Source organism: Accipiter gentilis, chromosome 29, assembly GCF_929443795.1.
Source record: "Accipiter gentilis chromosome 29, bAccGen1.1, whole genome shotgun sequence".
Classification (NCBI taxonomy): Eukaryota; Metazoa; Chordata; class Aves; order Accipitriformes; family Accipitridae; genus Astur; species Astur gentilis.
The window spans coordinates 16,586,162-16,613,377 of record NC_064908.1 but is presented as its reverse complement, the minus strand read 5'-3'; the positions used below and the strand labels follow the sequence as shown (position 1 = coordinate 16,613,377).

The following is a 27,216-nucleotide window of genomic DNA, read 5'->3' as shown; positions in this document are numbered from 1 at the left end:
AGCTCTTCTGCAGGATCCTGTCCGTCTGTCTCCATCACCAGTTGGACCATAGCTGTGGGAAGGCCTGGCTTGAAAAGTGGGCTTTCCTTGTGCTGCAAATCCATTCACTGAACACACAACTGACCCCTTCCAGGCTGGGTTCCCAGAGGAGCAGGGCTTTGCCCTCAAAAAGGAGCAAGAGAGCTAGGCAAAGCCCGGATCAGGACACCCCACAAAGACATGAGTCCCTGGCTCAAGCCTGTTCTCCCAGGACAGCAACTCTGAGTCAACATCTCATACTCGTGTTTTCCAGGAAAACTGCTCTGCCCCGGCATGGAGCGGGGCTCCTTTGGGGAGTGTTTCACTAGCCGGCAGTGCACCATTGGAGGTGATGGAGAGACGTGAGCTGCTCGTGCCCACGTTCAGTGGCTGGTCATCTGGAAGGGGAACATCCTCATCTCCCCCCAGGCTACCCCCAACATGGTGGTGCGTGTTGGGCAGAGGACGCTCTCGTTTCTGTCTCCCTTGCTAGCTTTCGATGGGGCTGTCAATCCATCCCTTTCATAATTCAGCCACAGCAGTTGCAAAATTTCCCAGGGTGCCTCTCTTGCTATTATGGGTAGGGATTTCCAAAGCTTTGCTAATAAAAGAGCAACAGTTTCTATATCTGGGAAATGGGGAAATCAATGAACAAACTGTTGCAAGTGATATAACGGCTTCTTGTGGCATCTCGGGCAGTTCCCTAATATGATGGAGCTTTATGGCACACCGTTTTGTCAGCTTAATTGGCAATATCCGCTCCCTGCAAGTGGGAGCTGCAAGGCTTTGGGGGACCAGTGAGCCGATATCCCACGGTGGTGGGGTCCTGCTGCCCAGGCCCATCTTGCACAATCCCAGTGCATCCCTCCTGTCTGGTGAGTTGATCCGCTCATGGTTGTGCATACCAGGGCATCCCAGGCTAATACCATGCAGCTGACCCAGCCCTGTGTGACGGTGAAAATCCCTGGGAAATACCCCCTTGTTGCAATGTCCCATAAATGGCAAGTCAGAGGGGAGTGCAGCACAGCCTTTGGTCTCTTCCAGCACAGCTGTGTCTGAGTTGGACACTTAATGCAGTTCTGCAGAGTGAAAAGAAAAGAGAAATGATCGGGTGAAATTCTCAGTGTCCTGCTTAGGCACTTGCGTCCTCCGGAGCCTGTCCTCATGGTCTCCCTGTCTTTGCCTCCTTCCGTTCTCCTCTGTGATGTCCTAATAAGTGCAGTAGGTTTGACTTCAAAGTGGTTAGCAAATATTTTCCACTCCAGTGGGCTAATTAGTTAAATTACATTTCACATGCTAATTTATTCCTCTAATATTATTTTTTTCCCAGCGTACTGGAATACAGGAGAAGATAAAAGCTTGGTTTGACCTTAAAGCCAGGCTCAGAGGAGCTGGAGATGGGAACAAACGATTAGTTCCCAGGTTTGCTGTAGCACAGGCTTATTCCCTACCACATTGGAGAGCTCGTTCAAGTTGAGCTTTAAGTATTTTAGCTGACCGCAACCCAGGTACCTTGGGTGAAATGTCCTCTGGCACATAGAAGAAAAACTTTCAGATCAGCAGTAATGAGCTACTAATTTCCAGCTTCATTGTACCTGTCTGCAGCACAGGTATCACCTTGGAGTGCTGTGTAAATGGCAACTAATTAATCTTTGCAGGGGTGGGTGAGACTGGTGTTGCTTCCTATTATGCACCAAGGGGTGAAAGGATCTGCTTAGTCAACAGGCACCAGAGCCAGCCTCAGGATTCAGTCCTGCACTCGAGGATCGTGTCCCACAGTGGGGATTACGGCCATCCTGATCATAGCACTGTAGAGGGGCTGGAAAGGCACCTTCCTCACCAAGCTTGGGAGGCTGAATCCCCAAGGCTGGGAGGTAGACGCTTTCCCTGTGCTGGGTCTGTGGGGCTCAGCTCCCTCCCCGGGGGCTGCACGTGCGGCAGAGATGCAGCGGGTGCCTTTGGGCCATGAAGTGAGTTGTTGAGCAGGGGGGGGTTGCATGGTGTGAAATCCTCTTTGTCCCGCTGGTGAACGCTTGCTGGCAACTGAGCCCTGCTGGGGCCAAGACACTTGACATCTGCAGCCCCAGCAGCATCCTGCCGCTCTCTCAGTGCGGCTCTGCCAGCCTGTGCCTGTCGGAGGTGGAAAGGCTTTAACCGAGATCCTAACGGGGCCGGGGAGTTGGTGCTTGCCTCGATCACAGGTTGAAGCCATGCGCCAAGCGTTGGGGTGAAGCGATAGCTGCAAACAGCCCCGCAATGAATCAAACTCTGTCGTGTTTATATCAAAGGCTTTTTCTTTTCCACTGCCTGTGTATGGTAGATGTTATCAAGAGGGAGGAGCTCAAAATGAGCACTAGGACTGTTTCCTGACCACAGTTACAGTTAAAAACAACAAATCCCTCCATCCCCGCTCTTGGCCAAACTCTCCTTTTTCCCTTGGGTAAGTGGTCACTCGGTTTCTTTGGAGAAAACTAGAAACTATGGAAAAAGTTTCCCAGGCTGAATTCTCATCTGTAAAGGCAGAAATTCAGAAGGATGGTGTAAAGTCTTGGGATTTATGGGAATTGCCCCAGCAAGGCTAAGGGCTGAGCCCATCCAATGCCTTGTGTCGGTGTACAGGGCAGCTTCAAGCCTGTCCGTGGCTCCTGCAGTAGTGCTATAGGGTGCTGCCGCAGCTGCCTGCAGCAGCATGTGTAACCCCTCTGCCGCATCTGTACCTCTACTGGTTTTGTCAGTCCTGGGGGAGGGTATCTAACCACTGCCCTGTGAGCCAGCAAAACCCCCATGAGCTGTGAATGTGAACGTGCAAGGCAGTGACCGCTCTTGTATATGCCTTGGGCTGGCTGAAGGCAGAGGCAATGTCTTTGTGAGCGCCTGTCCCAGGAGTTTTTGGGGTGGCGGCAGTCCCTGTTTCCAGCCCTTGGTGAGTGTTCAGAGAGGGGATGGCTGGTGTGATAGCTGAGCGTTTACACTGGCTTAAAGGAATGGGGAAAAGGGTCACCGCTTGCTGCTACATTTGGTTCACTGGTACTAAAGTGTGCAGAGTCTTTGCCTCCCCATGTGCCTGTGTTCATCAACTGAATAAACAAGTGGAATACAGCCATGAGAGTGCTGGGCCAGTAATATCAGGGTTACACTTTAAATAAGCAGTTAGGAGGACTGTGTTGATGCAGCCAGGCAGACAAGGCTTGCCAAAGTAAAATGAAAACGCAGACCTCTGGAGCCTTGACCAGTGTCTGATTCAGCTCCCTAGGGTGCAGCCTGCCTCAGGGGCTCATCCTGCCCAAGGGTTTGTCATTGCAGCCCAAACACGATCGCTTCTGGGACATCCTATTTGCAGATTTTTGAGATGCGTGGTACTTGCAAAGCATCCGTGCTTGACCCATGTGATGCTGGCACATTAAGCTTGGTCACACCAGTGGCATCTCTGGGCAGCTACCTTGCATGTGCCTCGGTGCTGGGTGGTCGCTGGTGCTCCCCTGCTGTAGGGACAGTAATCACCCAACCGACTCTCACTGCTGCCCCGATGGCATTGCTGGTGCAATTAAAACAATGCTAATTCTCCATGTACTGCAAGTGCAGAAGGAGCTGATGATTCTAGTTAACTGTTCAATCGATCTGCTTAAATATATTTTTATAAGTGGCCTGGCTGGATCTGTGCTTGCTAGAGCTAGCTGCGGAGCAGAAACTGCGAAGAAAATTAGGTAAAATGCTGTGTGCCACATCTTCTACTGGTGTAAATCAAGGCAAACCCACTGATTTTGGTGGCATTGCAACCTCTCTCTATCTAAGGATGTGAACTGATGTTCAAGGTGACATCTAGAGCGTTTCTCTGTTGCTTTGCTCTTTCTTGCCATCCTTTAGCACCAGCTTCTCTGTCTGAAATCTGAGGGCAATGTGAGAGCTTGCTCCTCTTGCAGCTTTTACTCTGTAGACGTGTATCTCCGAAAGGTACAGGCTCTGCCTCTTGCACTTTGCCTTTCTCAAGTGAAATGGGATCACTTCTCTGTGCTTGCAGCTTTCTCACTCTCTGCTCTCGTGTTTCATCCTGATGATACTATGGGGACCCTCGAACTCAGCAGAGCATTTTTCGTGGCTCCGGGCACTGCCGAGGCAGATGCACAGTCGGGTCCTGGTGCCCACATGCTGCTGGCGGTAGTTGGCTCCATCCCTGCACCCCGGGGCTGGGCACCCCAATGAACGGCAGATCGGCAGCGGGCCGCGGAGCAGCTGCCTCCTGACAGTTTGATTCAATAAGGGCCCGTCAATACAATTTGCTGTCATCTGTCACTTTGCGTCGGGGCTCAGAGCAGCGCCTGCAGAAGCAGCTGTTGCAGGAGCGTGCCGTGAGGGCTGCCAGTGCTGCTAGGTGCCCACGCGTCCTCAAATAAGGCAAATCCAGTTTACCGACTGGTTTGGCGCATTACAGGCAATCAAAGGCGGGTTGCTCAGTGCCTGCTTGGAGTCTTTGCAAGAGCACAGGGGCACTTTGGCCCTGGCTGTCCTGCCCTCCCTAAGCAGAGATCGTGAGTCAGTAGGTGTGAGGGTGTCCTGCCTCCCGCTGCAGCCCCATCCCTCCTCTTCGTGGCTTCCCACGCTGCGTCCTGCGATGAGGCTGGCCCAGGGACGAGGCTGTCATCAATACAGCCACTTGATTTGGAGTATGCCAGCTGCAAACACGGGGGAAACGGAGGTTTCACCCCATTCACAGCCACAAATGTGACAGCAGAGTATGGATGTAGCCCTGGGCATCTCCCATCCAGGGACTCCATCAGAGCTGGCCCTATTTATTTACCCCATGTTTCGGCAGCAAACAGGGAGCCCTGGGGCCTTGCAGCAGCTGAGACAGCCGAGAGCGGCAATACTGAAGCAGAGGTGTGCCCTGTGTGTGCTTGACGCACCATTAAATGCCTTGAGCTGGACCTTGCCTTCAGATGTGGCTGCTGCCACAGACGCGGGTGGCACCGCTTCTTGCTGACATAAGCTCCCCTTTTGTGGTCCGTGGCTTTGCTGAAACGTCTTCACGTCGGCACGCAGTCACTGCATGGCTGCTCCTCGGCCAGCACTGACGTGCCTCGGGGTCTCAGCACCTCTCCAAAGCCAACACGTGGCTTTGGTGGATCCCCTGACCCTCACTGTACACTAGTGTCCCCACGCGTTAGCAATTTTCTTTTGTTTAAGCATTACTCAGCACAGATAGGCGCTGCTGCTGTGTTCAGAGAGGGCTGAATTTAGCCACGTGAGCTTCAAATAATGCGAAGAAACTACTCTGCCAGGAGCCCTGTCCTGAAACAGCTTGATTTGGCCGCTGTGCTGGCTATTGAGTGCCATTTTCATGCAAATAGAATCTTTGGTTTCAGTGCGATGTGCTTGTGAGGTGGTAAAACGCTACAGCCCAAGTAACAGAGGACAGCCAGATGCAGCTCAGTGTTGGCTCTGTCTGTTGTGAACCTGGAGTGCTTTAACTGTGTTGTTTTGGTATTAACATTGCTGAAAGGATTGGCTCCATCTTGCCCTGAGGAGATGGCTCTCACCAGATCCTCCTGCCCGGTGGAGGAGCCGTTTGCTGTCATATGACAATGCCGTAATGTACAGGCCAGGCAGGCTGGTGGTTTGGTTTGGGCAGAACTTGTGATATTTGGTATTTTTAACTCCTGGCTCCTGGAGTCATGTGTGTGGCATCACGTACGGTGTCTGGAGAGAGGAGCATGTTGCTGGCCCAGCGGTGTGCACCCTGGTGTTGTGGTCCGCAGCTGAGCCTTTCGGGCGTTACCTCCATGCAAATGCTGGCCATGAGCAGCATCTCAGGTGCTCGTCTTCCTCTGTGCCTCTATGGTAAGAAATTTCCTCTGTCTTAAAGTGAAGTCTTGACTTTATTAACCCCAAGGGCTGTTTACATCCAAAGGCTGATTTGTTGATTTTCTTGTCATCTACGTGCAGACTCATGCAGGCATCTCCTCTGGCCTGTGTCCTCGCTCCTCTCCCAGCTTCTCTGGGCTTGTGCTGAGGTTTTTCCTGGGTGTGCTGGGGCTGCTGCAGCACTCGGCAGCTGGACACCTCGGGTCTTTGCTCCCTCTTGTACCCCGGGAGTGGGGAATCTCTGATTCTGTCCTGCTGACGGCTGCCATCTGCCTTTTTAGTTTGGGGCTGGGTGCTGTGAGCTCCAGAGGACAGCCAGCAGGATCGGGCCCTTGACTTGGAGATACTGAGGAGATGTTTGGGATGAGCTGTGTGACAGTCTTGGCAGTGTCTGGCTGTGATGTTGGCAACAGGGAAACAAATGCAGAGCAACGCTCCCCTGGTAATGCTGGTGGCCCGAAATGGGGGGGCTTGCTTTCCTGCCTGCCAGGAAATAGCACCCAAACCACCCCCCGTTAAAAATAACCCCTTTCTGCTCATCCTTTTCTTCTCCCTTTAGGCTTCTATGTGCATTGCTCTCAGAGCCTGGGGTTTTTCTTTCATCATAGTACCCTCCGCAGCACTTCTACTTCCCATGCTGGAAACTTACGTACAAGTTAGAAACTGCAACCAAGTGAGGAAAGGAGGGGAAACGGGGTTTGTAGGGCCAGACCCTGGGCTGACCGACCGGAGCAGCTGGGAGGCACTTCTGGGGGCTCTGGGGAGATGTGCCGAGGACCGGGGGAGGCAGGATGGAGACAGCTGTTGCGGTGATGCCGGGTCCGGCAGCGTCGCAGTCGTGGGTCGGGGAGCCCCTGCCCGGGGGGGTCCCTCCTGGACAGCCCTGGAGCTGGCTGGAGCCGGGAAATGGAGACTAATCCCTTCCCGCCCTGCTGTGCGTGGAGCAAGAGGGAACCAAAAGCAGCTGAAAATCCCGGATTTCCCTTTCTATTTGGTGGAGGGATGGGGGAAACGCAGGGGAAGAGGCGGACAAGCTACAGGGGTGCAGCTCCACCTTTTCCCACTGCGTTAGGGCTCCCTGCCTCTGCTCTCACAGCCCTTGCCCCTGCGGGGAACTGGCCCTGCCCATCCATCCCTGGTTATTTTGGGGTCAGCACAAGGCAGGCCCCTGTCTCCGAGTGTCGGAGACCTGGCTGCTGCTGACAGTCCAGCCAGTCGCAGCATGGCACCAGATTGCATCCGAGACCTACAACAAACCTCGATTTCCAGGGGCCCTCGATTGCTGAATGGACCCACTGCCCCAGCTCTCTTGCTGCGAGCCTGCTCTGGAAAAGAGCGTTGTAAAAGGCGGTGAACCTCTGCCGGGGCCTGGGGCGAGAAAGGGGGGAAAGGGAAGCTCTCCAGGGATTTGGCTTTTGCAAAAAAGGTGACTCGGTGCGTGCCCCGACTGGCGTTGCACCTGCGTGCTGCTGGGTTACGCGCCCACGTGTAATGGAAACACTGACACTGCTCCTTACCCGCGTGGCACAAATAGCAACGGGTAATTCACCGTTGATAAGTATATAATGTTCACTGCTAAGATTAAAGAAAATTGACCTGTAATAATGCTGCCTGCTCAGGAATGGATTAATCAGCCCATGCTTTCCGTGTTCATCGAAGCACAGATGAGCTCAAGAAGCTCGTCGGGGGCAGGATGCTGCCTCACTGCTGCAGAAAGTCTCGCTGAAGCTGGATGAGACCCTTAGGGAGCAGCTTGTTTCACTCGCTGTCTGGTCCCTGACCCTCCTGCAAAAGTTCGGGTCCTGTTTTCTAGCTGTTTTCCCTGCAATTAGGGGGGCAGAAGATTCTTTAAATCTGATTTCTTACCAAAATAAGGCTAATGCTGTCATGGTATCTGTCTGCCTGTGTCCTCTCCCCAAATAAATTCTGAACCTGCTGGCCTGCTTCACACAAATTTGTCTGAGGGCACATGGATAATTAAGTCTGTGTAGATATGATGAAACAGGATGGTTGAGAGGAGAAAAAGAATCTTGTAAGTGCCCCCAAACATCTGTAGCATGAGTTCTTGTATTATTAGACACCAGAAAATCCACGTGGGAGATGCTTCTTACAAACACTTTAACCACAAAAACATTTTCATTCTCAATTCACACATTTTTAGGCACCAAAGACTGTCTGGAGACACAAAACCATAGGAAACAACACAAGTAGTTGTAGTGCTCATGGGATGACCTTTTTATTTTAATGAAAACTGAAATTCTTCGGCACTCAACGTGATTCCTGGAGCCAAGACTTGAAAGGAAAAACAGCATAAGTCATGGACCCGAAGGTAAAAAGTCGGGAGGGTCAGCAGTGCCGCAGCCAGACTCAGCACCGCGGTGTGACTCAGCGCTGCTTGCCGAGTTTGTTGATATTTGTGCCACTGTAACCGAGAGATAAATCTGGCCCTTGGCCACCGGCGTACAGTATTGTTTGCAAGAACATTGCTCCTCCGTGCCAATAACCCACAACAAAAAGAGTTTTGCTGGCCATTGAGAGAGGCGCTGGAATAACTTCCCCCACTAAAACAATGTGGAGCGGAAACCTTTTAAAGTAGTAATTACCGAAGGGAAAATAATTTTTTTTTAAACATCCTTTGTCTGAGGGTCTAACAATACCTGGGAATACTAAAAGACTTTTTACAATTCTTAATTGACTTTTCAGCCATGTGACTGACTGTTTCATCTCTGCAATACCCGGCTCAGGGCTGGGCAATGAAACTTTCCCTTTCCAGCTCTTGCCAGCCTCTTTTCCGGACTCTCACGTGGCCGACACCAGTAAGTGTGTACTCAGGCTGTTAAAGCAGAGTATTTTTGTGTCCTCTCACTGCATCCCAGCCCCGACTGGGGTGAATTTGGCCCAAATGACTTGGCAGGGGCTGCACGGTGTCAGCAAGCACCCCGGCTCGCTGGCTGCTGGTCCAGCTGCTGGATGTCTCTCCCACCACGCTCCTCCTGCAGCTCCTCTCCCTCGTCCCTGCGGCTGCTCCGGGCCCTCTGGCCCTTCTCTTGGCTGCTCACTTTCAATCGCATCAGCTCTTCGCTCTGCCGGAGCCTGGCTCCAAGGTTTCACTCCTCACTTCAAATCAAGTCAGCTTTCCTGTGGCTTTCACGGCAGCTTTCTGATGTGTCCGGGTTTTGATGTATGCTTTCCCTGATGTTTGTGCAGCCGAAGGAGGTGCGGGACCATTGTTGGAACATCCTTTTCCATATCCCCCATTAAAGGGCTTTGTTCCTGTTTAACTGGACTTCTTATTTTAAGTAACATCAGTTATTACTTGTGGCATTAACATTATGCGTGTGGTATGCCTTACTGTTGCTTCACTTATTTCCAGGATCTGACGTTTAAATCTGTTCCACCTTATTCCTATACTGGGCTAACTCTGTACTAAATCTAGGCTACTTGTAAATCTGTTTTATTTTGCTACCTGTAGCTCTTCAGATCAGCTTGGTACTGCAGCCCAGCATCTTGCAGCCTGTTTGGGTCACACGTTTAAACTGAGCTTTGGGTATAATTTAATCTTGTGCAACATACCAACTCTATGCGCTGCTTCCCTGTGCTTGTACTATGGCATCACTTTTCTCTTGGACTTCTTAGCAGCTTCGTGGCCCCGTTCCCTCCCCTACACGTGTTCAGACACGTCGTTCCAGCGACAGGGGAACGTATGGTGCTGATCAGGTTCGGGGAGCTGAGTCTGAGCGTGCTTGTGCGGCGTTTCCATCAGTCGAGGTAGTCGCACAGATGCAAACCTGCATCCCTGTGCCCAGGGAGAACAAGCAGTGTGGGATCAGAGCACGTCCCCAGATACAACACAAGTGCAGGCGCTCAGCGATGCCCCGTATGTGCTGGTAGGAGCTATCACCCAGGCATAGGGCAAGGGGGTGAGCCTCTCTCCACCTTCTCTAGCCCAGGAGGAGAGCCAGCGGGGTGACAGCCAGAATAAAGCTGCCCTCCCGCTCCCCTGGATGGAGAGTGGGACCCAAAGACCGGTCCGAGTTTCCCGTCTGTCTGTCCGCCTGGTGCGGGCAAGGTGGGTATACGTGTCGCCTTCGTGGCTGCAGCAGCGCAGCCTGCCTGCGTCAGCCAGGGAAGGCACAAGTGAGAGCAGGGCTAGAGAACGTGCCAGGAGAGGAGCTGATGATGAGGACAGGCACTCTGCAAAGTTTCTTTGTTATCCGCTGGGATTTCTCTATTGATCGGTTGCCAGAGTTTCTTGTTTCTGAGAGTCTCCTTTTACACGATTCAGCTGAACGTGTCATTTTGGCTGGTTGTCATTGGTGGAAAAAATGTACTGCCTGCCCTTGAATGTATTTTTGAAAGGTGAGCAGAGCCAGAGCTTCGTTCGGTTTCTTTTCCACCTGGGCTCACGAGCCTGGCCGTGGAGAGCACTTGCTGCAGCCTGGGTGATTTAGAAGGGGCTGCACTAGGCTGAAAGGGGGTTCGGGGAGGAATGGGGCTGCTCAGCCCTACACGAGCAGAGACACAAGCGTGCCAAAGCCCTAACAGCGGGTGATGCTGCCCTCTGTTTCGTAGGCAGTCACCAGCTGGTTGTTGCAGTACATATTTTGCATATTTAACAGAGCAGTCTTTTGAACTGAACTATTGCTCCCAGTCTGGCCCCAGTAGCTCAGTACAAAGGTGCTGGAGGGAGGAACAGCCGCGTGTGCAGAAAATCCAGCGCGTAACCTTCCTCGCCAAAGGATGTAGCGAGGGGAATAAGTTATGGCCAGTAAATTCCTTGATAGGTTGAGTTTCTTTGGGGAAGCAATGCAGCTGGGAGGCAGATTAGCTTTGCTTTCTGCATCTGCGTAGCCCCTGGTCACTCTGTGTCTGACCGTGGCAGGGCAGGGGCCAGCAGCACTCGGGGTGCCCTGCGGGAAACGAGGGGCTTGGGGTACTGCGCTGGTTGTGGGAAGGTGACTCCAGCTGTTGGGGGGGACTTGTTGGGGGACCCTGCAAGGCTCGGGGTGCTTTGCCAATGAAACTGCTGCCGCTGGACCTTGCCCACCATCAGCGATCAGATACGTGTTTCCAATATATAATGAAATCTCACTATGTCATTTTATTTTTCTGGTAGATGAGAAGGGCTGGTTTGATTTCAGAAAGGAGTTTCCTCTATCTTCAGGGGCTACACCCATTCCCATCTTTCCCTGCCAATTTTTGTGGCTTCATAACCTTTCTCCTCTTTTCTACCCGTGATATTTCTTTTCCCGACTGTTATGCAGAAGTCCCATGCAAGCAAAGGTGGAAATTAGAATAACTCTGAGCACCTGGGAAGCCTGAACTCGTCGTACGCTGATCGCTAAGCAACACAGAAAAATGTTTTTCCTGTTTTTCTTTTGGTTACAGGCACCTTAGGTGGTATTTGTTAAAAGAGCTGACTGAAACATTCTGGCAGAAAGGTGATAGGGAGATAAAAGCTGCCTTTAAAGACAAACAGCTCAAGAAATAATAGTCTTTACCAGAGGAGCTCTGGCGTGTCTGCAGCATGTCAGGCTTCAGCAGCTTAATGCCTGCTGAACTCTGCACTCAGGGGAGCAACACGGACGGCAGCGGAGAAGCACGTGGAAAAGGAAAAAGCTGCGACCTAGAGCTGCAGCTGCAGCTCCCTTTCGGTGTGGGGATGGCCCGTAACAAAACTCACTGGGTATTTTGTGATTCTCTCGAAACAGCGAGCTCTGGGCGAGCTTTCGTGCCAGTTTTCTTGCATCCCCCTGCTGCCAGTGCCCTGCAAAATTCTGTAACGTCTCTTGGTGCTTTTCACAAGATGGACCCTGTTGTCTTTGGCTTTCTGGGCATGTTTTAATGTTAGTAGTTATGTTTTGGCTCTTATTTTTCTGAGTATTTTCCACTGTAAATGGCTGTGCAATGCTTTGCTGCGAAGGAGTCAAGGCACCTCTCCCCAGAGATGGTCGCACAAAGCGTGCTGTGGTCAGTTGTTTCTTAGAAAGTGGCTTGATTCCTCCCCACGCCTGTGTTGGCCTTGTTCTGCTGAGTTTCTAGAGGTCAGCAAGCTTGAAAAACAGATGTTTGTGTTGTCACTTGCCACCCTAATGGAAGATGCTCAAATACTACGGCCAAGTGGATGGCATAAGAAGTAGGATCGAGGAGAAATATTCCTGCAAGCTCTTGAGTCTCCAAGGCCTGTAGCATAATTGCATCGACATTGCTGAGCTTCAGGAGTCTGCAGTCTCCACAGGAGATGCCGTAGCCCAGCTGTGCGCAGGGGCTGCAGGAAATGAAACACAGAATAGCTGGATGGAGAGTTTTAGATCCTAATTGCCTGGGGATTTGGTGTGCTTCCTCTGCTAGGAACTGACAATAATGAGGAGCTCGCCTTGCTGTGTTTAGAGGTTTGGCGTGCTTCAGAGAGGCTGGAGGAGAGCTGGGTTCCTGAATGAACCCTGCGCTTAATAGCTGCCCATGGGGGGCCATGGGGAGGAGAGGGTGTTGCAGCTGGAGAACAGGTGCCACTGGCAGAAGGGCCACAAAGTGCAGGAGAGCCTGAATCAGCCTTCCTCCCTGCCAGCGCAAAGAGTTCGTAGTGCCTGATCGGCCAGGGAAACAGCCCTGAGAAACGCCCAAAACCTGGAGGCAAAGCGAGTGATCCAACTGCCCTGCATCTGAAACACTCAGTGGAGAATTTCCTAAAACCCACACTTGCTGTAAGCCATGGCAATGTGTGGCTCACCCCTAAAATCTAGTTAGAGGCATTGATCGTGTTTGCAAGTGAGAATTGGGTCTGGGAGGGACTGAGGGCTGGCTGTGATCTGTTGGTCCCTAAATTTTGGGAGCAACTGCTCTAATTAACATCTGTATACAGACACTACTGAACGGAGCGGGGACATAGTTTTTCCCTTCTTGCACAAGCTTGGAGGTTTTTTTCCCCTCATCCTGAAGTAGAAGAGATAGTACTAGTTTATTATTATTATTTCTTATAAACCAATCTTCCAGCTGAGCCTGGGCAGTGGAAAGTGTTTCAAATTAAAATCTGAATGTCCCAAAAGTTTTGATTTAGGACTCGATGCAAGTGTAACAAACAGCTTGACTTTTAGTTAACAATTCTTTTCTATCGGTAGCACTTTTCCTCCAAAATGCCTTACAAACAGCAATGAAAAGGGCTTCCCCAGCCCCTACAATAGAAGGAAGTGTTATCGTCTCCATTTTATAGCGAGCGGCCTGACACAGCACTGCAGGGATTTAGTCAACGCGCCTCGTGAGTTGGTGCCAGAGCTTGGGACAGAGGCCGGATAATGTTGCAACTCCCACATAAAACAGCCCGGTTTCCATCGGAGGCTGCTGATTTGGGTCCCAGTTCACTCACTTGTCGGAACAGCGAAAGCTGGTGGTGTGCGATGCTCGAGAGGTGGCTGGGGCTGAGATCAGCTTTTTTCAGTTCTCTGCTCTGGCATCTGTCCTGCTGTAGGTTCACTGAGGTTCAAAGAAAATATGGGTTTTGCGAGGCGGTACTGGTGTGTGCCCTCGGGGCGGTGGCAGGAGCACTGGGGGTGTTTGGAGGCAGCTCGATGCCATGCAGGAGGCAGCAAGCCCTGTCAAAGCATTTCTGAGCGATGCTTTGCGGTGGGCAGCCTCACTCACTCAGCCCGTGGCCTGATGGAAAAAAAAAACCACCAGCAGTATCGAGCACAGGAACTGGGTCACCACGAGTTTTGTCCTGTAGGAAATACGCTGGAAAGCCCTTCTTGGAAGTGGAACAGTGAGATGAAAGTGAAGGAGGGCAGTTGCTGGGAGGGCTGGAGGATGGAGCTGAGGGGGATGCTCGAAGGCTGTGTGTACGAGCTTGTACGTGCCGGGGAGAGATGGCTCGGGGTCCGTGCTGAGTCTGGTTATTACGCAACAAACTAAGGTCTGAATCTGCAGGTCCTGACCTAAATGGATTGAGCTGAACCAGGAAACTGGCTTAGAGTTTGCAGAAGCCCCTCTGTGTTACCCGTTCCGCGATATTTACCATGCAGGGAAGCCTGCAGGCTGGAGACTGCGGGAGAGGAGCATAGATTTGTGATCTGTAGGTGCTCTGGTGTTGGCTGTATTGGTTTGCGTTTATTCAGCTGAGTGCTGATTGCAGAATGGTGGAAAGAAACGAAGTAAGGGATTTCCCGCAGCACACGGTTCCTGCGCCCGTCTTTGCTCCTGTGCCTGCTGAAGTCAATGGGACATATACAGCTGACGTCAATGAAAAATGCTTAGTGTGTTGTGAAAAGCTTTTGCTGAGTTTGCCAAGTGTAAAATGATATATATTATTTTTTTTAACAAGTCACGTTTTCTTAAATTCCCTGCTCCTGGAGTCACGTGTATATAAATTAACTGCATTTTTCAACAATTGCTAGACCTCCAAGGGTGTAGGTGAGAAACCTGAGGATGTGATCCTGCGTGTTCCTGTTCGGCTCTATGCTTAGAGGCAAATAAGCTCTGAAAAGTTATTTGTTTTGAATCTCATGATTTTCAAGAGCCTGGCCCCTGACGGCTGGCTGAGTGTTTGGGGTTAGCTACGCTGAGCAAACATCCTGAACTTGGGCTCCTGACCCTGCTTTGAGTGTTTTGCTTTTCAGACCCAGAAAGTTCCCAGGAGAGGAGAGAGGAAACTGGCTTGCTATTTTTAAACCCTCGCAGTTGCCTTCCTGCCTTATATTATTTATTATCCATTATCAGAAGTGTTTCTCCCCTGAAACCATCTTTAGTGGTCAACCAAGGGACCAATGAAAATTGCCCATCAAACAGAGCTGCATCTTTCCGTAGAGGTCAGACGAAGCTGGAGGGTTTTGAAGGGTTTTGCCAACTGAAAATGGGTAGTGCCGTTATTTATTACGTGCACTCAAGCAGCACCAAGCAATTCCAGTGGTGGGCCATGATTACGCTGCCCTAAGAGATAAACACTGAAGAAAAGCAGTCTTCCTCCCAAACACCCTGCAGCCCAGAGAGGCAACACTGCCTTCTGCTAGAGAACCGGGCTCTGCCTCCGATTTCTGTACGTACCGAGTGAAACGATGCACGCCACCGATCTCATTTCGTAGCACATCTTGCAGTATCACGCGGTTTCCGCGTGATGCGCCAGTTGGGTCTAAGGACACCTCTGTGCCGAGCATCATCACATCCTTTCTGCAGCAGAGAAAGCTCTGGTGACCTGACCAGCACCGTGGGGTGACCTGGGCCAGCATCTCTGTGCCCGGGCGGGGTTAAAATCCGCATCGCCCCCAAGACAGCATCCCGAAGGTGCAGGGCTGCCTTGGGCAGTGCAAGGCCCTGGCTCAGGGCTGGGTCCCGTTTCTCAGGGTGTCCTGGGGAAGTCCCCTTGACCCTCTGTGGCTGTAGATAAGCAGGACAATAGCCCACATTGTCCTCGCTCATCCTCCTGCCTGGTGAACTTTCAAGTTTAGAGCGTATGGCATCCCTGGCAGCTTCGTTAATCCTGTCCTGCCCAGGCAGGAGCTACTGGTGCCCGTGGCAAAGCTGGACATGTGAGCATCGGCTCCATGTTCTCACTGGAAATAAAGCCGCAGGGCTGGAAGGCCCTGGGAGGCTGATGTTATTTCAGCTGCGCAGGGAGCCCGGGCGTAAAAGTCTGGGTTTTGGTGTTGTCAGCAGCAACTGCCCAGACCCTGTGATATAGTTTATCGGCAGCATGTGAGGAGGGAAGGGGAAGAGCCAGGGGAGGGTGAGAGCACGCTGTGCTCAGCGCAGGGGGGATGATGAATGACAAAGAGTTTTGCCCGTTTCTCTTTGCTTCGGAAAACAAAATTACGTTGCAGGGTTTCAGCCTCGAGTTGGAGGCTCAGGGCCTCTTTAAAGCGGGATCTCTAGCCCCGCTGTCCCCCGGGCCTGTTTCTCTTTGCCACAGTCCTTGCTGGGCCGAGCGCAGGTGCCCTGGTCCCCGATTCCCCCGCTTTTGCGTGCGCATCGGGGTCCTGGCATGGGGAAGGGGTCAGACCTTGCTCCTGCCACTGACTCGCAGCGGGGCCCTCAGTCACATCCCTTCATCTCCCCCAGGGATGCTCCCCGCCGTCCCCACGGTGACCGTGTCGCCCCGTAAAGTCCAGCTGTGGAGAGCGAAGGGCTGGGCAGTGCTCTGAACACACTCAGCACTGTTGGCGGTGGGGGGGGGGGGGGGGGCGGCTGAGCTCATGTGATGAGATTAAACTTGTTTGTTCGGATGAAAACACATGCTGTCGATATTCACGCACTTGAATTTAATACTTTTTTCTTTGGGTGGTGGCGGGTGAACCCCAGACCTAGGTGCTGTAGGAACCCCTGGTGATACAGGGATGCTCTTCCAGAGCCGCTGTCGCCTGCACAGCTTTGCTCCCACCCCCCCCACCCCCCCCATCCCCCCTTAAAACCCCTCCAACCCGTCCCCCCTTCCCCAACCTCCGCTCCTCCGGGCAGCTGCGGGTCCCCACCACCCGCAACTTCCCGCCTCTCCTTTTTGGGAGCTTCGGGGCTTTTTCCCGACTCGGCCGCCTCCCACCGTTCCGTAACCACCCGCCTCCCTCCTTGCGGGGGCCGTGCCGTGCCGAGCCGAGCCAGGCCCCCGGGCGGGCGGAGGCTGCGAGAGGAAATCCAGTGCCTGGTTTTGCAGCCTCGCCGGCTCCGTCCCGGCCCCGCGGTGACATCAGGCTCCTGGGGGGGGGGGGCCCGGTTGCGGGTTCCCGGCGCCTACCCCGCCGCTGCTGCGGGAGCTCCCGCCGCTCCTCCGGGGCCGCTCCGACCCCGCCGAACCTTGGCCCGTTCCTGCTCTCCCTGCACCTCCGCGGCTCCGGTCACCCACCCACGGCATCCATCTCCCTACCCGGGCGTCCCGTTGTCGTCGTCCGTGTCCGCCGCCCCCCCCCTCCTCCAAGCCTCCCCGCTGCGTCTCCCCGGGCATCCCGGGGGCGCTGGCGGGGCCGGCGGCGGAGCGCGGAGCCGGGGATGCGGCGGCCGTGCCCATGGTGAGCCGCCGGCGAGTCCCGCCGCACCATGCCGCCGCGGCTCCCCCTTCTTCTTCTTCTTCTTCCTCCTCCTCCTCCTCCTCCGAGAGGATGTTCGAGGGCTGCCGGAGGGCGCGGAGCCTTTGGGGGGGGGTGAGGCTGGAGGTGGCCGGGGAGAACAGCCCCGTGGTGCTGCACAGCTTCACCCAGCTCGACCCCGACCTGCCGCCGCTGGAGGTGAGTGTGGGGATGGGGGGGTGGTTGGGGGGTGGAACTGCTGCTGTGAGGGTTTTTTTTTTTTTTTTTTTTTGGGGGGGGGGGGGGGGGGGTCAGCACTGCTCTAGTTTGGGGTTCTCTGCGCTCGCTGGCAGGCTGGCGAAAGCCAGCCCGGCGTTCGGGAAGGCTGGGGGCAGTCTGTTAGGCATAGTGCTGTTTCATTTTATTTAATAAATAGGTGCCCTTGCTCGGTGGTTTTTTTGCCGTGTGTCCCCGTGCCATTGACTGGCAGGCCGGCTTCTCTACTGTGAGAAACCAAAGAGACGCTCTCCCTCAAGACAACCAGGGAAGAGGCACGTTGCTAAAACTCAGGGCTTTTAATATTTTATTTGAGGCTCTGGCTGTTGGAGGCAGGAGTCTGCTCGGATCTAAGCTGCTTGTAAAAGCTTTAGGCTTGTCCAAACCGCAGAAGCATCCTCTGGGAAGGTTACGGGCATCGGGAGGACTTTGCTGGAGGATGCAAAATATTTGTGCTTCTTTGGGTTCGACCTCGGGCGGTTCAGAGTCACACTGGTCCCCTGGAAGTCTCAGCCCGAGTGGTTTTGTTGATGGCAGTGGCATGTGGAGGCACCCAAAATAATCTGAGTCAGAGCTTTGCCTTTTTTCTTAGTAATGGATGATCATCTTCGGCGTGCCAGGAATGTCATTGATTGTGAGCAAACGGTGCGTTAAGAGAAGCTCAGCTGGAGGAAGGTTTTGGCGTTCAGAGGTGGTCCTCTCAGGGCAGGGCCCGAGCCCTGCGGACTGGTGGTGCAGGGGTTAATATCAGCAAGGGTCAGCAAGTCTGGCTTTGCTGAGATTTAGAGCCAGCTGCAGATGTGCTTCTCTGCTCTGGCTCTGGATGCTTCCCGCTGGAGGGGGGCTGCGGAGCAGGGGAATCACCACTAAAACCTTTTGAGTTACCGTGCAGATATCCGGGGAGGGCAGCCAGAGTTTCAGGGGGCGATGGCCGCTTCTCCCAGCGCTTAACGATCTACCCCATAACCTGCGATGGAAAGTCTTGGTCAGCCACGGACGGGAAGGGATTATCTCAAGCTCCGGCTGTATCGGTTCACCTCTGGCCTGGTGGCAGGGACTCATCAGCTCTGCCGAGAGTTCATGAAAGCTCCATCCAGCTTATTTTCCCCCCTTTCCCCTCCCTGCTTCTCTCTCCTGGGGGTGGGCGTACTGACATTGTTTGGAGTACATCATCTGGTTCGTGTTATGCCTGGCAGGAAGTCCAGCCTCTCCGGCCCGCCGCGCTCCGGGAGGCCGAGGGGCCACGCTTTTGGCAGGGAGACCGAGAGGAGTGGGGAGGAAAAGAGGGGATGATGCAGCGTGCTGCTCTTACCCAGGGGAGAGGCTGCCTGGCACGTACGAGGCTCTGTGCACCCCGGCCGGAGGAGGCTCCGGAGCTTAGGAGAAGGTTTGGCAGCATCTTGGGTGATGGAGGCTGTAAAGGCATAAGTCGCTGGGGCTGAGGGTGGCTTTGCATGGCCCCCGCTCACCTGAGCACAGCAGAGAGAGACGACTGCCTGCCAGGCCTCCTCTGAAATCGTCTTTGTCCAGATTTCTGCTCTGGGCTGTACATGGGTCTGTGCTGCGTAATGGTCAGAGCGCAGTCGCCGGTATCTGGTTGCTTGGGCTCTTCTCCCAGCTCTGAACAACTTGCAGATAAATTTCTCCTTTCTTTGTACCATCCATTGGCAAGCGATGGCAAGAAAAGGCGCATCCCACCCAGAGTGGTGTATGGTGACCCGCTGCCTCCCGAGCAGCTTTGAGATGCTCGCTAACGTCTAGTGTATTCCCATGCAAGGGCCTCCACGTTGCTCGCTAAGCCCTGCCGGATGGGTTGCACTTGCCGGCGTTGCAGTGCACGACTGGGAAAAGGGAAAAAAATAAGCGTCAGTGTTGCACCAACTGGCCCGGCAGCAGCATGGTGTGGTTATGATCCTCAGGTAGAGTATCTCTGCAAGATGCACGCTAGGAGGAGAAGGCAGATTATTTGAATAAGAAAACCCCTGGAGACCGTCAGAGTTTTGCTAAGCCCCACTGATACCCTCTCAGCGCTGCTGCCGGTCCCCGGATCCGCGGTGGGAGCCTGGGGCTGCTGCTTCTGCCGAAGGGAGCTGTGCTTCCCAGGCTCAACATGTTCCCCGCGCTGGGACAGAGCTGGCTTTGGCGGAGCTGTGCCAGCTTATGGGGTGGATAGTCTGGTCCCACAGGGAATAGAGGATCCCTGGAAAGCTGCTGGGCAGGTTGCAGGGAAGGCAGATCTTGTGTTCCGCTCCTCGGCCGAGCCCCCATGGATGTCAGCAGGGCAGACCTTTGCCTGTATCCCACAGCAACGGTATCGATCACCGAGGCATCGCTTTGAGGCCCTACTCGAGGTCTCGTGGCCACGTGTTGCCAAGTGTTCTCGCCGTGATTTTAACCACAGGGAGTGGAAAAATTAAACTGTCTTAAGCAAGGGATCGACAGAGCAGCTTTGCAGACCTTTTGCTTTGTCTTTTCCAGTTCCAATCGGTCCCAAATCAGCAGCAAGTGTCAATCTTTCCTGTCCAGTGGCAGCCGCAAAGTGAATTTGGTGGTCCTCCTTTTTGTCCTTGCTGGACAAGCGTGCTGTAAACACCCCTGCAGATGACACAGACTGAAACTTCCATGAAGCTGACATTGCCGAACCTCTAGACAAGTGGCTGGGCTGACGGGTAGCAAAAAAGCTTGTCTCCTTGCTATTCCGGCTCTTTTTGTTTTCTGAACAATTAGGAGATTTTCAGTTGCTAAACCATCCTCGAAAACTTGAATTGCTCAGCCCAGATGCCTTGGAGGTCAGTGTTTGTTCTTTACAGCTGGGAAGGAGGCAAGGGAGGGGCAAAGATAGCTCTTAAAAGCCATTTTCTTCTAGCTTCCTATGGTGCCTTTGGAAGAAGATCCTTTTCTCCCAGCCTGTTCTCCCCCAGGCACAACCTGATATGCCCCTTGCAATTTGCCAGATGAACATCATCTGTTGGTATTTCTTGGATGGGGACGTACCTTCTGGCTCCCTTCCAGAAAGGTTTGGAGCCAGCGGTGGGGCTGGGAGCAGGCTGAGATGCTGCTGATTGTTGGTGGCTGCTGCAGGGTGGGAATAACAGAGGTGGGAAGGATCTTTTTGTTATTATTTGATATGGTTAAAGAGAAGTTGGAGAGAGGTTTCTAAATGTGTTTAAGGATCACGTTACTTTGAGGCTGCTGTGCCATGTTTCCATAGGGGTGGGGAAACCCTCCAGTACTGGGATCTTGCTGAGGTTTTAGTGGATTTAATACCAGACTGGCAGCCCTGGAAACTGAAATCTTTGTTTATCCACAGGCTGGATGGGCAGCCCCTCGCCCCGAGGCCACGCTGTGCTTCGGCTTGGCTCCCGGGGCTCCCTGCAATGGGAGAGGCAGGAGGTCCCGTGCTGCACCTCAGGGTGCTTCAGAACCCCCCAGATCACACCGTTGCTCCGCTGTGGCCATCTATTTTCTAGCTGTCGGGGTAGGATTACTGGGCAGGGGCAACTAAATGCAGTCTCAGAGGATTTCCACGCTTCCCTGTGCTTGGATTTGGGGTGCGATAAGCAAAAGGAGCATCGGGCCAGCTGTGCCTGCAGGATGGGTCCCGCTCAGCCGACACCGCTGTTCCAGAGCTGGGGGGTTGGCTGTGACCACCCCACAACTAGGACCAGAGCACGGCCTGGTTTGAGGGCCACCTGAGTTGGTCCAGCCATAGGAAGGGCTTCACCACTACCGACTCCTCCATCACCCTTCCCAGCTCTCTAATTGCCAGCCGCTCTGTCCCCCGAGGGACGTGTAATTGAAGGAGCAGAGACCTTATTTAGGTCACTCTAGACCACATTTAAAGGATGGGCATCCCCCACTTGTACTTTTTCTAACACCGTTCTCTCCAGAGCTGCCTAGTGACTGGCTTTCAAGCGGACGTGTTCCTTTTATTTAAACATATACTTGTAGCAGGGCTGTTTCAGTTCTCAAATATTTCTTCATCTCCCACGGACTCAGCAAGAGGGGGAAAAAATGTCGTTGCTAAGGAGCGGGATTTGGATACAAAGCTGGCCGAGCTGCTGGCGGGGGGCCCGGGGGGCTCCAGTGCAGCTCGTGGTGGGTCAGAGTTTGTGCGTTGCTTTGGTGAGATGGTACCTGTGGGGTCTGGATGAGGGGGGGGTCAGGATTCAAAGCATCACTCGGGCCTTGGGGAGAAAGAGTTGAGTTGTAGGGCTCATAGATTAAATAGTTTATCCCCTGCCTGGTGCTGGGTTAGACCCAATGGCAGCATCCATGGCCTGTCCAGAACGTGTGATGTTCGCTGCGGGGGATCTGTGGGACCTTCATTCTGCAGCGAGAAGCATCTGTAGGTTGAAAGGTGAGGCTGGCGTGAGGGCTCTTACGAGGAGGGATGTTAAGCATCGCACTGAAACTGTATCGCAGCCTCTGGCTGGAGCGTGCCTGCCTGGGAAAACTGGCAGCAGGGGAAGAATTGAGCTCTTTCGGCTACTTCAGTTGTCGGTTCGTCTCATTCCTGTCCCCGAGTGGGGACTCACCCGTACATCACAGCAGCCCCCAGCCCTCCTGGCTCTGCCTCGCAGGTTGGCAATCCGTATGGAGACCCGGGGAGGGGATGGGAGCAGGGACAGAGGTGCGAGGGTGCTGCACGGCAAGGCTGCTCTGAGCGTGTGCCGCGGGCTAGCGCAGGAGTAGCTTTGCTCACATGTAATCTGGTGTTTGCAGAAGGGATTTTGTGGATGGGCCTTTTGTTCTCTTAACACCTGGGAGCAGCTCTCCCAGAGGCGACAGGAAAGTCCTTTCCTAAATCTCTGTGTGGGCTGCAGTGAGCAAACACTGGTCTCCTTCGGTGCAGCGAAGTGGCAACTCCGCAGCACCTAAAACCTCCGTCCCTCTCCACCTGATTTTGTTTGGTTTGTTTTTATGATGTTATGCAAATAATCTCTAAAGTTTTTGGTTGCATTCCTGGGGCTGCGTTGGTACAAGTTCTTATAGCGCAGCGCTTTTACATTAGATAACTGCCGAGAGTTTCTCTTTAACATACCTGAGGGTCAGTAGTTATGTGACAGCGAAATGTCAGTGGAGATTAAGCACACGCAGAGGCACATGCGTAGCCCGTTTCACTTGCATAGCTTGACACCAGCGAGTTTGTTTTCATCACACAGTTGGTATTTCGATGAGCCCTGCTGTCAGAAACATGCTGGGACGGGAAAGGGCATCTTCCTGCTCTGCACGTGGGGTGCTGGGTGCCCGTGCCGTGGGGCCGGTGGGCACAGCTGCCTGGCAAGCCCCGGTGTCGGCGGAGGCAGGATGGAGATGGCTCCAGCTGCCAGGCACCAGCCGAGTCCTCGGAGCTGACAGGGGAGGAAAAAAAAGTTGTTTTAACTTGCAAACAGAGCAGATTGAGGAGGAAACTCATCGGAGGCAACTTCATCTGGAATGCTGAGGCATTATTTTTAGAGCGGCTTTTCTTTCTGCTAACCACACTTTAACAAACAGCAGCTGAGCTGAGGGCCTGTGTGGAAACCTGCTTTTCAAAGGGCTCGCTACCCATCTTACCAGAACTTCTTTTCATGTGATGGAGCAAAACCACGCAACCTTTCCCTGCTCTTTGCAGTGGTCGGGTCACCATGGAGACTCGCAAGCTGAGAGCCTGCCCTCGGCTCCCTGCTCAGACGGCGTTTTCATTTCTGAAATGATGTGTTTGGTTTGGGTTTGCCTCTTAGAGTTGGAACTAACTTCAGGAAACCATTGTTTAGCCAAGCTGGGCAACGTGAAGCGTGTTGCCCAAGACTGGCAGGGTGAAAACTCAGCTGTGGGAAGCGAACAAGGATGCTGAAGCGCCCACCTTCATGTGGTGGGGACTTTCGGGACCTCACCTTCCAGTTTAGGCCAAAACCCCAGGGATTTAGTTCAAAGACACTTCCCTAAAAGGCTCAGCCGGTGGCCTGCTGCGGGTGAGGTCTGGCTCCGTGCGTTGGAGCGGCAGCAGAGCCGGTGAGCTGGAGGACGTGGTGGGGGGTGTCACCCCCATTCCTCCCATGCTGCGACCCCAACGATCGCTGCAGACTTTTCAGAGCAAGGCTAATGCTTGGTTTGGTTTATCAACTTAAAGCAGCCCAGCTTTTCTCCAAATGTTGCTATCTGTTTCCTTTGATTATATTTTTTTAATGGATATTTGGTCCCAGCTGCAGTTCTGCTGGTCAGGACCCCTTGGCTGGATCCCTGTGCTGAGCAATACGGCGGCAGTGCCCATTGCTGGTGACCAGCACTGTGATTACTGGGTTTCTAGACAATGTGGTTTACTAGATTCAGTCCCGGTTGCAACAGTGAGAACTGGCATTAAGACAGGCCCGGCTGGTCCCTCCCTCGCAGCGTGCTGGGGGTGACTCAGAGCGTAGCTATGGCTTACGCCAGTGTCATAACAAACACTTATTCCCCGAGGTGCTTCTGGCGGGTGTTGGGGGGGTATACCACAAACTCCATCTCTCCCAGTCCTCCTTCCTATGGATTTCAGCATGTTCCTTTGCAAAACTCAGCTCTGGGAGGATGGGGCTGTTTGAGCCTTGATCTGTCTTAGTCCAGGCAACGTCAAAGGAAAGGAGCCGGGGAAGGAAGGTGGGCACCTCTGCCCTGTTCGCACTGATGCTGCCCCATGGTGGTTGTGCACATCAGCTTTTTGGGTATCCCAGGATTTGTCCCCTCAAAATCATTTTAAATGGGAGGGCGAGCTGCAGGGATGCTCACCTGCAACTGGTAATCCCAGGGAATGAAGAGGGCAGGGTGGCAGGAACAGACGAGTCGGGGTGGGAGCGTGCCTGTACTGGCTCACCGAAGCGCTGTGGCCAGGAGGAACAGGCTTACTTGTGTGGTGTTTTACCTGCCATGAAAAAAACAGATGGAACGTGAGGGAACGCTTGCCTGCAAATGCCTGTGGTCACCCAGCGCCAGGTTGAAATCCCGATGCCCGGTGTCCCCCAGCAGACGCAGGTGTGCTGCTGCAGATGCTGATACGCCTTCGTCATCAGCCATCGCTGGGAAAGGGCTGTGTCTTAAGCGGCGGGAGAAAACATGGTCCCAAAAGTCTGTGCTGAATCAGGGTAGGTGGGAAAGTGGAGCAACGCAGCGTGAAGCTGCCTGCTCGCTCCCTGCCACCCCCCGGGTTTGGCTAACACCCGGTGGAGGGTCGGTTGCCTGCAGGTCCCATTCTGGCTGATGCTCGGACGTGGTCCGCAGCAGGACCCGCACCTAGACGTGCAGGGCTGAAGGTGCGGAGAGGGAATTCATCCCACCACCCCGGCTGCCCATGCCCTGCCTGGACACCCGCGTTCCTTGTACCGCAGCTGCTTTCCACCCTTTGGATGCGCAGGATCCGGCACACCCAGCTCTCGGGGCAGGGCCTGGGTCCAAACCTCACTGCTTGGGCTCCTGGTGTGCATGTTCAGGCACTTGAAGACAGCTGGATTTTTTTGAATATTTTTGTTTCTCAGTTGTTTTCTCCCCAAAGGTGCCAATTAAACTTCAGCTCTCAGTTGCTTCAGCTATGGAAATCAGACTCAGTTGACTGAGCATCCTGATTGCAGGCCATCCCAGGTGTCGGCTTGTTGACTCCTGCCCCTGTACCTGCTTATATAGCACCTACTGCCTCGTTGACACCTATTTAAGTAATGCTCCGAAGGTGAGATTTTCTTGATTACAAAGCAAAAGCGCTTGCTCTCCTCCCTTCCACCTTCCCACAGGCGCCCCAGGGAGGGGAACAAGTAGAGGGGAGACTATCCAAGAGGAGGATCTCTCCCAGCCCTTTCCCAGAGCGAAGGGGATGGCCTGAGACCTGCAGCTGGGATGCGGTGGGACACGTTGGGGCTGCGGGTGTCAGGAGGAGGCTGGGACGAGAGGGACTCAGCCCGGATCTCCGTGCAGGGCGTCCCGGGAGGCACGCCGGCAGGGAACGGAGGCATCCTACGTCATCCCGGCCGGGTGGGAGTCGGGCGCAAGGGGCACGGCCGGAGAACAAAGGCTCGTATTTATTCCTCCCATCCTTTCACGGGCAGCCCCTCGCTGCCTCCCCGCACTGGATTGTTCCTGCATTTTCTCTGCTTCAGCTGTTTACTGGGTCACCCTGATGCAGACACGCACACAAAGAACGAGCCATCCGGCGAGGCCATTCCTGTGCCACCGGCACCGCGAGTCCCTCTCCGGCCCCGGGGAACACAGTGGTGGCATTGAACCGGGCTGGGAGAGCGCCTGAGCCTGCCCTGCTCCCGGGTCAGGGTGGGCTGGGGGCATCCGGAGCCCCCCAGGCATCCTCCTCTGCACGGGCTGGGGTGATGGGATTTTGGGGAGGGGGGCCCGAGAGGTCTGGGCTCGTTGGCTTTGCCCGTGCTTCAATCGCACCAGCTTTAAGGGAGGGAAGGTAGGTTGACGTAAGGCAGTGTAAACACATGGGTGGACGCATTTCTTTCACGAGGGTTTATTTTGGTTCAGCTTATCTAAGTTAAGGATGTGTCTGAGCTAAATTGAAATTAACCTTGTTCAAATTGAAACAAAGGGTGACGGCACAGTTACTGTAAGCCAGACTGCAGCCAGACAGGGCCGTGGCTTTTGGACAGCCTCCAATTTGTCCACCCCAATCTAGGCACCTTCAAAATCACTGAAAGCTAGGACTCTCTGCTTTCCTTTTCCCTCCGCAAGTTACAGCGGGTGGGTTGCTGCATAGGCAGCCATTTACAGCTTATCCAGGCTGCTCGGGAATGGCGCGTGGCGAAACTCCCTGGGAATATTGGCATGGGGCCGGTGGGATGGTTCAGCATGGCACGAGCGGCTGAAAGCCACCTCCTGGGTCCGGGCTGATGTTTTACGCCTGGCAGTTGCTGGATGAAGCCGTCATCATCGCGTTGCCCTTTCTGCGTCTCCCACGTGCCTCGCTCGTGCCGCAGGTGCGTGCCCAGGTGTGAGCTTCGTTCCCGCGGGTCAGGTACATGCTGGGGGCGAGGTGGGGGGTTGACAAAAGCAGCTGGTTTTAGAGCCACTGATGTTTCCTTAACATTAATTTTTTGGCTGTCCGGACTGGCACATGGCCTACGAGCTGAGAGCAGGAGAATATTTATTCAAGGCTTTGTGTCTCTGAGAATATAAAGACTTGACTTTTGGGATAGATGAACTCACTAGCTTGCAGATGCTGATACACGCAAGGGACAAGCATTGCCCTGGAGTTGCAACAACGAACAAGTCTGTGTGTTCTGGTTGACATGTGTTAAGACATAAATGACATTTCAGGAGGGACCATACCAGTCGGTTTCAAGGTATATCAGCTCCAAATGCCAACCTAATCACCATCCCTTTCCAAATGCATATGGCAGTTCTTGCTGCCACAGAAGTAACACACTTGGTGCAAAAGTGCCCTGTTTCAGCCATGGAATCAACAGAGTAAGGTTAGGTCAGGCAGGCTTGAACTGTAACCTCTTTGGGACAGACACCCGTTTTTCTTTGCATTTGAACAAGGCACTGTAGAGCTGTCATGTTGCAAGTGACTTACAGGTGCTCCTGTAAACACACAAAACATAATCAATTTTTGAACTGTTATGTTTTTTGCAGAATTCTCTGTTCCATCTTGGTGAAATACAGACTGTTGTTCTGAGCTGAAATGACTTAGTATGAGACACTCAATCTTTATTTACCCTTACAGAGCAATATGTATTAATTTTTTATACACCAGTTTTCACCAGTCATGTCGTTCTGGTTTCGCTTCCAGTAATTGCCTTCCGGGCTCTGGCAAGTTTGTAGCGGAGCAATTGCTCTGTAAGCGAAGGCCAGCTGCGTCCCTTGTATGCAAGCCTGAGTCTGTGTAGGCGTTGGTGCTGAGCCTGGATGCTGCCGCAACACACGCCGAAGTGATCACGAACACAAAGCTAAGGACTGTGGAGCAAGAGCTAGAACTGCTGTGTCGGCGGGATCTTTTTTCCATCAACTTGGAGAGGAAGCAAAACCTGCTGCACTCAGTTTTCTTCTAACCTTCAGCAGCCTCCGAAGGGAGCCCATCCCAGTGCGTCCGCTGGTAGGAAACGGGAGGGAAGTCCTGCTT

At 53.5% G+C, this 27,216-nt stretch overlaps 1 protein-coding gene across 5 annotated transcripts in view; it reads left to right on the top strand.

The window, feature by feature from the left end:
• The window catches only part of RALGDS (ral guanine nucleotide dissociation stimulator), a 64,157-nt gene that overhangs the window by 19,753 nt on the left and 17,188 nt on the right, over positions 1-27,216 (top strand). For 4 of the 5 annotated variants that reach the window (XM_049832723.1, XM_049832722.1, XM_049832721.1 and 1 more), the window contains exon 1: positions 16,789-17,078. The exons of the other annotated variant lie outside the window; for it this stretch is intronic. In XM_049832723.1, coding sequence (XP_049688680.1) covers positions 16,860-17,078 — 219 coding nt within the window. In that variant the 5' untranslated portion in view covers positions 16,789-16,859. Of the gene's footprint in view, positions 1-16,788; positions 17,079-27,216 lie in introns of those variants that run through there. 5 annotated transcript variants of the gene reach the window in all.